General features: G+C 48.2%; 1 protein-coding gene across 1 annotated transcript; it reads right to left on the bottom strand.

Annotated features, from left to right (window-relative positions):
* Positions 1–705: 705 nt before the first annotated feature.
* On the bottom strand, positions 706–14,031 carry TADA1 (transcriptional adaptor 1). Its single transcript, XM_040565998.1, has 8 exons — positions 13,878–14,031; positions 13,714–13,805; positions 13,190–13,255; positions 7,428–7,525; positions 4,328–4,537; positions 3,152–3,303; positions 2,045–2,207; positions 706–1,135 (listed from the first exon to the last, which is right to left on the bottom strand). The coding sequence occupies exons 1-8, from the start codon at positions 13,949–13,951 to the stop codon at positions 983–985; spliced, it is 1,008 nt and encodes a 335-aa protein (XP_040421932.1). The 5' UTR covers positions 13,952–14,031; the 3' UTR covers positions 706–982.
* Positions 14,032–14,050: the final 19 nt, after the last annotated feature.

Below are 14,050 nucleotides of genomic sequence, written 5' to 3'. Positions count from 1 at the left end.
TGTAATGTGAAAATGCTTAACATGTCTTAATAAGCCTGTTCCTTTCAGCATCTGAGGAGCACCCAGCTGACTCAGGAAGATGGTGATGCACCTGAAACACCACAGGTGAATTTCCTCTTCTACATGCTGATCTGACCAGCTCCCCAGCAAAACTAAGAGTGAAATTGCTGTCCCACCTCAGGATGATCATCCCTTGCTGGGATGGCTAAATCATTAGCTGTCCTGACAGACAGAGAACACCCCTTGTCATAGGTCCAGGTCCGGACAACTCCTAGAACATCTGAACACCACTACTCCAGGACAGGGATGCGACAAGGACTAGACTGACAGGAAAAGCATTACTCACAACCTGGGTTTTACTGCATATTTGATGACCGGTGAGATCCCCGAAACAACCAGCATGCACCTTTCATGTTTTGTGATGCAGAACAGTTCTAAGAGAGACTAGAGAAGGCTTTCCCTTTTCGCCCTGTTTTTGCAGAGTTTCTAATCAGAAGTTCCTCAACTATAAGAGATAATGTCACCTTACACTATTCTCACCTTCAGTTCCCAACAGTCCGCCCTGTTTCCACTTGAATGGAAAGGATCCCACCAGCTGCAACGTAAGTTAGACTAGGCTCCTGGAGACAGAGCTCAGAAGGGAAGGTGAGGAGACAGGTATGTCATGCTCCCAAATAACACACGTGCACCTTCTTTAAAACCAACTCTTTTCACCCTCACATTTATTTTTATTTGTTAAAAAAACAGTCTTTGCAAACAAGTCTGTTGTTCCTCCTTTCCAATTCAGTGGGATTGCTGCAAGCGCTCCATGGCACACGACTCTTGGGAAACAGAAAGTGTACCACAACTCCGTAATATTTCCATAGGAAAAGCTGACTCATAACTTACATCTTCCTCGAAATGCCGACACAGGTTTGTAAGAAGCATCCCAGTGTCAATCCAAGGAGCAGCACTAGAGCCACCTGAGCTTGGCTCCGTGGCTCTAGCAGAGCAGAAGGCCTTCCTTTGCTGCCAGGCGCTGACGATGGATTTTATCCTGCTGCAGCTCCTCGTGGTTCGGATGCCAGAGTTTCATGACAATTCTCTCAATGTTTAGAGCGTAGACAGTGTGCGCAGGAATAACTTCTTTGTGTACCTAGAGGTAAGTTCAAAAATACGTTTCATGCTTTCATACTCATTTCCCCATGGAGAACCTGTGTCTGCTACAGGATGAGCAGAGAGCCAGCCCTGCAGGGCAGGAACACAGGCTGTCACACAAGGAGAGCTCTAAGTTGCCAGCACTGGCACACCAGCCAGCACAGAACTACTGCCTGTTACACCACTTTCTAAGGAAATCATTATTTTGCTCCAAAACCATACAAAAAACATTTTGTCTGGCCAAACACAGCACAAATGCTTGACTACAGCTCTTATAATGAACACTCTGCCTCCACAGCCTTGAGATAGAAATCTCCAGGCCTTTTCACAACAGCGGAGATCAAGGAGGGACAGAAGGGGTGGAATTTCTCACAGCTAGCTTTAGACATTCTAATTAGCCTGAACTGCAAAAGAGAGAGGCCCACAGTCATGCGCCTCCAGAGGAAGATGCATCCAGCCTACCTTAGACACCTCCCCAGGGTCGGGGTGGTCACCGCAGCAGCCCACATGCCAGGACCCCAGTATTCCTCTAAGCACCCAGGCAGAAGATGAAGAGGAAAAAGGGACGCGCCAGACAAGTCATTCAGGGCACTACTATCAAAACCGCAGTCTAACTCAGTTCTGATACGATCGCTGCAGTCATGCTGCAGAGGAAGAGTCCTTATGTAGAGGCAGGGATTTCCTCATCAGCTCTCTCTGATCTAGGGGGGCAGAACAGGCCTGAGACCATGAGTTGACTGTTAGCTGCTCCCTACTAGCAGGAGCAAGACAAAGCCAAATAATCGTAAATTTGAGAGGGAAAGAAGGAAACAGACAGTAGGAGGATGAAATAAAATCCCTCTCCGTGCATGTAAACTAAATTTGAGCAGTAGGTGGTACACAGGACAGTGTAAGGTGGAGAGCTTACCTGTAACGCCTCAAAAAGGTCATACATGTTCACGGGAGGAAGGGATGCTGGCAAAGTGTCTCCAGAGCATGCCAGTAGTAGTGCTGCCTGCTGCTCAGCATCATCAGGCGGGGGCTGTGGAGCTAGACTCTGACCAGCAGAAGGTGTCACAGAGGTTGGAGGGCTGTACAGAGAGCAGGCAGTAAAGCCTTTCAGTCAAGGAAACAGCACTAGCTTGGGAAGTAACACAGCAGGAGCTTGGCCCAGTGTGGTTTTTTTTGTACTTGTTGATTTAGCCCTTGTGTATATGAAATTCTATCATCTGTAATTAAAATCTCTAAAATTCCAGTTTAATAAAAAAAACAATGGAAACTGATCCTCAGCATGCTTCAGACCTGCTTTATAACTAATTGTCATTTGGTAGCTTTTGTTATTCACAACCAAGAGTTTCCACCCAGCCTAAGACTTATGGCACCCAAAACATTAAACTGAAAGAGCAGAGCTGTAAGGCAGAGTTTGCATTTATAGTGCTATAACCAAATTTTAAAACACCCACGACCTCCTGTCAACTGCTAGAAGCTTTGCCATAGACAAACACAACTTATTGTACACACACACTGCTAGACACAGCATAAGCTGTTTGACATTGACACTTTGGAAAACAAGGTGTCTCCGTAGCTCTAGTGACTGGAAAGCCCAGCAAAGGAATCGTTAATACATTTATGCATTTGGACACAGGTCCTCATCTACATCTCATTCTTATGGCACAACGGTGGTGCCCCAACAAAGGCTGGGCTCTTCTGCCCAGGGGCAGTTGTCCTGAGAACTCACTCCTGTATCACTCACACTACAAGCAATAATTAATAAGAATATTCAGAAGGCAAAGGGTCACCTCGACAAACCAGTAAGATGGGCACAGACAAGGAGGAGAGACCTAACACTGCCCTCAACTTTGCTGCTGAAAAATCCCCACATCCTTCCTCCCTGTTCAGCAGCACAGCCCTGCTACTTTCACTGTGCATGAAAGCAGAACACCATTATTAACAGATTCCATTAAGTAAGAGAAACCAAGCAGAGTAACTTCACTAAATTACATTTGAAATTAACCATGTGCTGAGAGCTCCTTACCATTCAATTAAGTTGTTATAAGCAACAACACTGTTCTTCAGATATGGCTGAGGATTAACATTGCTTCCAAAGGCGTATTTGAAGTGGCCATCTCTCAGGCGATAGGCTTTCCGCCGGGATATTACAGATGTCAGAATATCCTTAAGATGGTTCTGCAATGAAAAAACGTTATGGTTACACATGCTGGTTTGTTCATCCTAGCAAGCTATGGCTATAAGAAGCACAACACCAAATGACAAGACAGCAGCAGCGCTGCTATGACCACAGGAAAGTAAAGACACAAGGGGAACGAGATCTGGAACCTGGACAGGCTACAGTATTTCTCTCAACCACCTGATAGAGCTGGACACAGAGAACATGGCATTGCGTGAGAGTACTGTATGTATTAAAGTACAGTTCACAGACTAATGTGATGTGCAGCTTCAAATGTCACAAGGAGGTTTCTTAAATGCTAGGGAATTCCCAGCCCCGATCCCTTTCACAACAAGTTAAGAGGTTTTATAACTCACATTAAACATTTGCTTGCACTGAAATACCAGCTCTGTAACTAGAGTGAAAAGCCACTCACTTTTTCAAAATGTTGAAACATCTGGAAGATGCTGGAGCAGCAGTTCTCTGAAGAAACAAGCAGAAAACTACTTCCAAATTTGGCCTCACTCCCACATGGGGAACTCAAGTTGACCTCTGGATCATGACTTGGAGAAATCATCCACACAAAGCTCCAAGTAACAGCAGTATCACTTGGACCTGACCAAGAGATGTTAGGTAACGCACCACTGAAGGCCAAAAACTTCACCTGCAGCTACTATCTGATTCTGCTACTTCCGTGCCAATTACTTGCATCTGTAACTTTACCCAGCTCTTTAAAATGGTGCCATTCTGTCACTGCTTTTACGCGATAGGAGCAGCATTTACCAAACCAGCTACTCAAGTGTACTAGCGTTCTTCATACACAAGTACTTCGTAATTAACGCCTGCAGGCACAAACCCAAGGCTTTACATCTCTGATGCACAAACCATGAAGCCTTTTGCTTCTGATTTTACTCCTCCTGAAGCAACTGGGCAGTTGGAAAAGCAGGTTTCCTCCCTCCAGTGAGGGACGCCACCCCATACTGCACACAGAGCCTTTTGCTGCTGGCAGAAGGGGAACACCACTGCTGTCCGGCCCTGTCTCACCTCCACAGCATAAACGACTGCTGTCACTGCCTCCTCTGTGACATTGTCTAGCCCGTGCTCATAAGCAGTTACGATCATTCTTCCTTCCAGCTGGCCACGTGTAGGAAGCATCATGGTATGGGAACACAGCTTCAAGTCGTCATCCTCCTGAGGATCTTTTGCTACAAATTGCTGGGCTCCAGACAGCGGGTTCTGAGGCTGGAACCGGTGCTGTGATGAACACAATATTACAGCATAAGAAGATACATACGTGGTCAGACCCTTTGGCTCATCTAGGCAAACATTACTTCTCCAACTGGAGAGCAAACACCTATAGAACATACCGCAGGAAGACAAACAAAGTGATATCCCCACCTACCCCCAGTACAATCTTCGAACTCTCAATGATTTGGGACTGAAGAAATTTAAGCCAGGGTTGATATCCTTTTATTTAACAGTCCATGAGCTTGTTTCGCAGCACCCTGATCCACCTATGCTTCAGGTATCCACAACATCCTGCAGCAAGAAATTCTACAGCCTAACAAGCTGTGCCAAGAGTACTCTGGTTTGCCCTGTACTTCCCATCTGCTACATTCATTTAGTTTTCCTGCAAGTCTCAAATGTGGTCACTGTCCCTTTTATCTCTTCACACTGCTCAGGCCAGTGATGATTTTACTGGACTTTCACATCTTTCAGTCACTTCCTTCTATGCTGAGGAGTTCTCAGCTACTTAGTCATTTCTTGTGCAGAAGCCTTTTGCTAGTAGCTAAAAATACACCCTTATCGTTTAGCAACTGTAGTTTCCTACCAAGACGAAAAACAGTTATCCTAAGCTTGGGTGATTCTTACATTTCTTTCAAGAATAAGGATTTAAATGCAACAGCTTAGCCAAATTTCAGGCCTGGATTTTGTACGCTGGTCCCCGCGTGCGCTTTCAGTACCCTAAGCAGAGCTGTGCTACTGAGCAGCCACTGTCTGAGTGGATTATGGCTATATTTAAGAACTGAGTCAGTTATTTAGGGACAAAACATCACAGAACTTGAATCCATACCAGAAAGTAGTACACTTCCCAGCCAATATGCATTCCAGCACAATTCCCTCGCTGTGCTTGTGCCTCTGAGTACTTGTGGTGGTGCCTGTGAAGTCTCAGTCCCCAGGCAGACAGGGAAGAAGGGGATAGAAGCTACTGATCTTTGGACCCAGCCATATGCTTGGCCCAGCCCCGAAATGCAAGGGAACTACACTACCCTGGCTCATCCATCATGTGCTCCCAGAACTCCTGCCTCTCCACCCTCTGAGAGGGATCTGGCGGCTCAGGAATAAATACTGCCATGAGGCATCATGACAAACGCATGCTTGACATATAAACAATGAACATACAGCAAAGTGGAGTTCTCACATCTCGGTTTCAGGCGAGGAAAGGGGGCCCGCTTTATTCAAAGGACAGTGTGGCATTTAACTCAAAGTGAAAAACCAATCCACCTACTAGTGATGCGAAAGCAGGTTTCCCTCACAGTAATTTGGAAGACTTAAGCTTTCATTACAGGAAAGCTGCATGCCTGGAAAAAAAACCTTCCAAGTGTAAGCAACTCTAAGAGGAATGTGGTTTGGGAAACCAGAAGCCAATTGGAACAAACTTGTCGCCATTCCCATAGCTGTTGTTCTGCCCAGCAAGGACATGACAGTAAATATCGAGGCACTTCTGTGTTCACATGACTCAGGCACTCCACTAGCAAGACACAGGCCTGTTAACCTAGACTTCATAGACTATTTACTATCAAACATTCCGGGAACATTTGTATAAACATACAGCAGAAACATGGGGTGTTCAAGCAAACCAAACTGCGAGACTTTCACTATACCACAACTTGCCTATCAAACTCTCCTCTGCTTGTTATTGAAAAGCTTCGATGAAGTTTTAAAACAAAGAGATAACATGGACTGCCATCACGATTCAGGTCATAGCTGTGAAAAATGCGAAACATTTTAGCAGCATCTAAATATAACGAGCCTTCAGCTGGACTCACAGCCCTGTGAAGCCCCAGTCTCTAAAGCACACAGTGCTGAGTACAGTGTCTAGAAGCACGCTGCGCACTTCGACTCAGCCAAGCAAGCTTCTCACACTTGTAAGAGGTTTTGTATGCCCACCTTTCTCCCCTAACCTCACCTACGTAGCTTTCTTGTCTTCTGCACCGGCTCTGGCATTCATCTAACCACAAGGAACGCCAGTCCAGCTGAGTAAGTCAGCAAGAAAAACCTGGGATTTTTTTTCGGTTGATTTGGGGTTTTTTGCTTGGTTAGTTTTCTGCCTTGTCAGAGAACTGACCTGGATCAATATGTGGTCAGACACTTGACTAAGATGGCTCGGAGGCAGACGCTCTGTCTTTAAATAAAAGATTAATGCCATTTCAACTGCCTGACCAAACCCACCCACGAGAGTTCCTGACCCTCTTTCACACAAGACCCCCTCCACACTGAGTTGGCAGCACGGAACAGGCACGTGACAGCACCAGATCCAGAGAGCCTTCGCTGCAAATCAAACTAGATCTTGTGCGTTCGTCTGTCACCTACCAGAACGGCATCTGTTTTAGAATTGAAAATTCCTTGTGATTACACGCTCTAAAAACATTCTGCCAAAGGCACATCACCTAACCATTCAGACTGCAAAAAGCCCCGTGGAGGGGGATTAGACAACCAGGGAAGCCTGCCCGAGAATAAATATGAAGTCACATTTGCTTCAGTTTAGCAGATGCGTGAAGTGAACGTGATATTACAGAGAAGGGGAAAGATGAACACATATGAAAGACGTGGCCAAGTGTTAGTGTAGTGACCACAGAGCTAGTTACTCTGCTGGTTTTTGAAATACAAGCTTGTGCAGCTTTGACATTTAGGTGCTCTCCCAGGGCTCTCCGAGGTCTAACAAAGTCAGGTCACGCTGTACCCTTTTTTCTGAGAGGCTTCCACAGGAGAGGCAGCAGCTACTAACTGCCAGCTCCTGCGGCACAGATCACGTGTGATGTGCTTCCATCATCCTGGGTCGTAACAAAAACTACGCACTGTGCAGAGCAGCTCACCCGACAGCATTTCAGACAGCCGAGGCCATTTGAGCACTGACACTTACATCAAACTTTTGTCGAACTGAAGAAATCTTTTTCTTTCCTTTGGGTTTTCCAGGTTTAGTTGCAGAGCCACCTGGCCACGGCAGAGATCCAGCACCTTCTACAAAATGAAAAGAAAAAAATCTTGACAGGCATCACTGCTTTAGAGCCAGAGTAATGCTGCCCATGCAGAAAAGCCTTAACATTTGGCCCCCTGCTAAGCCTCAACTCAAGTCCAACAGCCACGAGCCAGAGGAAGTAATTCTTGTGAGGTCTCGTTTGGCAAGCCCCCCCTTCCTTCAGCAGCCCCTTTTCAGACCCACTCACTGCAGCTCTGGGCTGTATCCCTCACGTCCCCACCCCTGGCTGCACCTTAACAGATAACCCACAGCCACGACCCAAAGTCAGGTGGTGGCGGCCTTTCCTTCATCAGCCCCTTACCAGCCTGACTTGCTCACGACCTGTTACTCAAAGCAGAAATTTCTGGCCACACACCACAAAAACCAACAGTGGAAGGAGAGATGAGCACAGGCTCCAAGAAAAGCCACGCTGCAGGAACAAGCCGTTAGCTCCACCAGGAAGGTGGCACGGGCCGACCCGGAGGGGCACGCACCCCGCTGCCAGCTCTGGTCACAAGCTGGACGCTTCTGGTCACCACCTGACCCCCTGCACTTGCCTTTACAGTTTTTCTCAACTTCAGCAAGCTTTGCCTCAGACACTAGTTAGATGTTGGGGTCGGTTGTTCACCTTACACTGAAGGGGAAGGGAGAGGGTGAAAGAACTGCAAAGGCCAGGAACCAGTGACACCAATGTGAACGGTGAGCCGGGGACTGCCTGCACCAGCAAGCAGCTGCAGACAGAGCGAGCAGCACCCTGCCTAACTAAGCTGGGCTCAGAAGGCCCCCGTGTGCTGTTGGACAGCTGAAGCACATCCTGATCATCAGGCAGCTCGTGGAAGGACAGCCCGGCTGCTCTCCCACCGCCACGTTCACAGCACCCATGCACAGCTCCTCAGTACGCTGCGGCTCAGGACAGCGCCGTGCCGGGTGCCTACGCGCTGCACCTACGCGCTCGCTGAGAGCGACCAAGGAGCATTTCCTGCAGCCTCGGGTCTGGACAGCCCCCTTGTGGCTACAGAGGCAGCCTCTGCTTCATGTCACCAGTGTTCTCCTGGGTTCAGCAGAGGAACAGCACCTTTTCTATTCGCCGTTATCAGGAATTCATAAACACAATTACACTCCAGGGCTGTTTATGGGGAACGAGGCTAGCTGCAAGTCCTTGGTCACGCATCGCTTCACACACATCACCCCACAAGTTTCTGACAAAGGGCTTTAAGGATCAGGCTAAACCAGAGGAATCAGATGAAGTTTACGAACGGTTTTAACTGTTAAAAGGGGGTTAGAAGCAACCTATGCATAGAGATGGCATATTCTATCAAAAAGGTTACTACAAAGTTTCCCTACAGCCTATTAGCGAGCTGAAAACCAACAGCCTACAACAAAACCTCCTGCCAAAACACAACAGCCAGGTACAGGAAAGGGCAATAAGTAGGCACTCTCCAGAAATCAAAGCTAGTGTCACTGTTCATCCCTATAACTTTGCACTAGAGATCCTAACGAGGGGATGTGAGAAAACACCATGGACAAGCCTGTCAGGGATCTCTCTTGCCTTTCACGGAAGTCTCAGGACTTACATTTTAGGATCTACCAAAGATAACGCTTCTGCTCTCACGAGATGTTCTGCTCTTTAGAGACAAGTCATTTTTTCCCCTCCTCCTCCTCTCATCCATAAGCAGAGCAGACCTCTTGGGTAGGAAGGGAGGGCTGGGTGTGTTAAGGACAGACATTTTAAAGCTTTCAACAAAAAAACATGTCTCTACTTTGTGAGGTTACCCCACCCTGCAGCCCTTCCTCCTTGCCAGCAGCCTCCTACAGCACTTTTGCAGCCTCACATACCAAAGCGTCCTCAGCTAACTATGCAACTGGAGGGCAGAGGGAGAGAGAGACATAAGTAGCAAATAACCTTTTGTCTGGCAATTTATTACACATTAATAGGTTACAGCAGAGGCCAAACTTTTAAAATGCCTTTTTTTTTTTCTTTTTTTTTTTAAAGAACTAGTAAGTTTTAAACTAAACAGCTACTGAATTTAGTCTCTGACAGGAGGCCTGGAAGATGCAACTTAACGGAATCACAGCCTGTAACAAAAGCTTGGCCAGACTTAGAACAAAAAGGTGAAATACCATTACCTATCCCCCATTATACGTGTCTAGGGCAGAATCTTCTTTTGTCTCCTTTGCTAGGTTTTCATATTAACAAGCCTAACTAGCACTAAATGAAGACAGCAAAAATTCCCTCCAGTATTCTAAGAAACCCAGTGTATGCTTTCCTGGCCACAAATGACATGGCTGGGTTGGCTCAGGCATGAAATTTCAGAGGTGTTAGCATATTTTTTTTATTTAATCTCGATAGCAGGAAAATTAATGTTAACAAGCCATGCCAACAACTGTTGATAAGCCTTCAAAGATAAGGAACAGATAAGAATGTTTTTCTACAATCTGCCTCGTCTCAGCACCCAGAGCACCAGACAGTGGAGGCAGATCATGTCAGGTTTTCCTGACGTGCTGCACCAGCACAGGAAGAAAGGACAAAGACAAAGCCACAATAGAGAAGAGCAGTCAGAAAATGCATTCCCCATTTCTCACCCCCCATTCATTTGATTTTTTATTTTTTTTAATCTTCTTGAGAGGTCAGGGACTGGGCCAAGTGCCAAGTAAGTCCCTGTGGTTACAGCTCACACCGCCGTTTTCTTCCTTCTCCTCCCTTTTCAGCTCTCTGGAACACGAGCGAGCCGAACCTATCCCTCAGGAGTGGCAGCCCTTCAAGCAAAGCCCGGGGGCAACCTTGGTATAATGAAAGGCTCCTGCTACCCTGGCAAGAGGTCTAATTCTCTGACCCATCCTGGTTGGCTCAAGACTGCTATGAAATAAATTAAATCCTTACATCACTAACTCGAGTGCTTGCAACTGTCTGCGCTTTACTTGGTTAACGTTTAGCTAAGAAATGAGGTAACAGTTCGAGTGAGATTACCTCCAGAGCCCTGCTAACTTACTGCTTGTGCTCACCCAGCAAACAAGGCAGGCTTAGCGAGCATGAGGTTAGGAAAGGCTTTAAACTGGGTTTCCTCGACAGAATTTCTTTGGGGAAGACAGACATTCAGAAAAGCACTTCTGAAAAGAAAACGAAGACAAAGCAGTCTCCCACACTGCTTAGGCTGGCACTGCCAACCTCAAACCAACCTAGAGGCGCTTTCTGGTGGCTTGGAGAGCGTGTTTCTGGGACATTCCTCTCCCTCTCCAGGTACATTCCCAGCTCTGTTACAGCTGGGCGCCACTCAAGTATTTAAGGGTATCCTTCCCAAGGGTGCTGCTGGATGAAACACCACCACCCGTTTTTAGAAAGGCCAACAAGTCAGCCTTAGGATCCTGCTGCATCCTCAGGGGGAGCTGAGCAGGAATGAAAGGAACTAGTCACGCTTCACATCCAAACGGCCGTGAACCTTGCTCCCACTCCACCAAGTCCCAAACGTCCACAGGTTGCTGAAGTGGGACTTGAAGTTTGCACAACCAACAGCCTAACCAGGCGGAAGCAGAAAGCGTTCCCACCAAGGGTTACGGTCACCCAGTGTTCACCAAGCCCAGGTGGAACCGCTAATAAGAGAAGGCAAAATTTGGATCAGGTGTGCTCATTTGCATGGCTCAACTTGTCTCTCTCCTTCAAAACACCTCCTGCAAGGTTTCCCATTCCAAACACCACAGTCACATACACTCGTAACCCTAGCCATGCGATTTATATTTTTAAACACAAGATGGTATTTTAAAGATGTTTATTTCCCCCTGTCCCTCCCACACGAAGGTGGAAAGTACACTTGCTTGAGAAGTACTTGTTTCCATAAATCGTGAAGTAAACACCTTGTACCAAGAGACAGCATTGGAGATAAGAACCCGTTACCCTTCCATTCTTACACAGAAAAACCATCAGGTGTCAGACTGGCAGCTAGGGGGAGAAAAGTAAATCTAGGTGCAACACCTAGCGTTCCGTTTGTGCTGCACCTCCCTGGGTTTGCAGGTACAGCTCACCACACACAGCAGGCTGGCCAACAAAACACTTGTGTGACACATCTACCGGTTGCCCAGGCTGAGGCATCTCAGCACGGGTCAGCTCCAAAGTTCTTGGAAGACTCTGCATTGACCTGAGTTGAGCAAAACAAACCCTACAAGGGACGTAGCGTTACCTGCGGGGTGCCGAGACATGTTTTTAAGAGCACACATGGTCAGTTTTTCAAGCCAACCTATGCAGATCCGTGGACTCCACAGGGACAAGAGGAAAAGTCCCTGCAGGGACTTGACATTAAAAAATATTAAGGTAGGAAGCAATGATGAGCATAAGGAAGGTGCCTGTGGAGGATGAGCCCCAGCACAAAGCAGCAAGATGCTTGTAACACGTTCCTGAACAGCTTGGAGAAGACAGGTAGCAAGCCTGAGCTCTTCAAGTCTGTAAAGACCGGCTGCAGAAGAGCTGCACAGGACTACGTGACTAGATAAAGCAACAGAGTTCAGTCAGGCACAGAGGTGCACGAAGGAACAAACATCAGCCCAGCGCTCGGAAAAAGCCAACCAAGCACCAGCCAGAGCCAGCACTGCTCCACCCTCACACCAAGCTGAAGTGTTCCTGACCCGCAAATAGGGTCAGCAGTTCTCACTGCCCCGTCCCCACCTAGTTTAGACTCTGTACTTCAGGTGATTCACACAGGGGAAGCGTGTTCTCATCCCTTATTTTACAACCCTGCTGCAACAAGTACTAAGGCCAAAGCAAGGAGCAGCACGACTCAGACATCTCACAAATTCCACAAGTGCAGACAGCCAGAAGGGATGAGCCTGGGCCTCAGGAAAAGGTGCTGAGAACTCAAGAGGAAACAAAGCAAGGCTTGCTTCTTTCCATCATGGGTAGTTGGAGGACAGTGGCATTTTATTAGCCTAGCTAGTGTAGCTGAGGACCAGCTGTGACAAAAAGCTGTGAATTTTGTATTTTTTTTTTTAATCCTTCTCAGATCTCAGCTCACCACAGCTGCTACAAGCTCCCTCCCTCACCACACAGCAGTTTCACATCTTAAATTGCAGCTCAATTGTCCTTCGTATCAGATCTCTAGACTGAGAGCTCTTTTGAAGGTCTGAAGAATTAGCTTGTTGCCCTGACAACAGCCACTCTAAGTGCTTACAGAGATAAAAAGTTAAACAGCACAGCTGCAGAGGCTGCATTAATTGACCACAGCTCAATTAAGACACTGCTATAAGCATTCACAGGAAGCCTTTTTCTATCAGACCTGTCCTTGATTTCAGGACCAGGAAAATCCAGCTCCCTGAGATGCTGACCCCAAGAGGGAGGGGAACAGAGCAGGCACCACCGAGCTCAGATGACACAGGAAGCAAAGCAGATCGAAGACAACGCAACACTCATGGCCTGACAGACACCTGGCCGAGAAATCAAACCACCTGACCACAAGCAGCAAGCCAGGCCATCAGCCAGCACATTAAGGTTGTTTTTTAATAAAAACATCTCTGCTGAAATCCAGATCGCTACCTGGCTACCTTTTTGCCTCTGTGGCAAAAGAAACACAAATATTAAGGCTCAGAAAACCGAAGCACCTTGTCCAAAACCCAAAAGCTACCAAACCCACGTGCCCAGCTTGGCTGTCTGATTACCTCTAACGAACCTCCACGGGACTCACCTGGTGCAGAAACCAAGATTTGGCATCGGGTGAGAATAGCCAAGAGGAAATCGTTGTGGGAGTGGACTGCGTAAAGACAGACAGGTCGTTAGAAATGCATCTGTGCCCAGGGCACCCACCTGAAGCAGTTTCAGGGCAGTTCTCTGTCTCTTCACAGCCTTGCCTTCCCCGTGCACTCAGCTACAAAGCCGCAACTTCCAGTTCACGTTTTCTGAGGGCTCCCCCCGCGTTGCCCCAGAAGCTGCTGCCACCGCCCCGGCAAACAGAGCGCTGCGTGGCGCAGGAACACGCCGGGGCGCTCCGCAGAGCACCACACACGGACCACGAAGGCACGCGCCATGCACAGCTGGGAGCAGGACGGGCAGCTGCCCTCCCTCCCATGGGGGTGTCTGGCAGCGGGCTTCTGGTTTCACTTCAGAAATATAAGAAAAAAAAAAAAAGGAGAAACGAGTGGGCCGGGGCGGGGTAAAATTGTTACTGGAAGGCCGAGCGACGAGGGTGACAAGGGCGCTCCCTTCCCTCACCGTTGTCCTGCGTGAGCAGCCGCCGGGCCTCCAGGTCGAACTCCTCCTTGCTGATCTTCTGCTTGAACCACAGCTTCAGGTTGGCCCAGTACCTGCGGGCACAGCGCGACGGGGGGTTAAGGGGCGGATAAGGGGGGCTGGGGGGGGCCCGGCGCCGCACTCACTGCTTCACGTTCTCGCCCAGCGCCTCGCTCAGGCTCTTCTTGGCCGCCTCCAGCTCGCTCACGAACGTCGCCATCGCCGCTCAGGTCTGGGCCCCGCCGTCGCGAAAGGCCGCGAGGTGCCGCAAAGCGCCGCCGCCGCCCGCCCCGCCCCGCCCCGGCCCGTTACGTGAGGA

This window comes from Cygnus olor, chromosome 8, assembly GCF_009769625.2.
Source record: "Cygnus olor isolate bCygOlo1 chromosome 8, bCygOlo1.pri.v2, whole genome shotgun sequence".
NCBI lineage: Eukaryota > Metazoa > Chordata > Aves > Anseriformes > Anatidae > Cygnus > Cygnus olor.
This window is presented reverse-complemented; position numbering and strand designations above follow the sequence as displayed.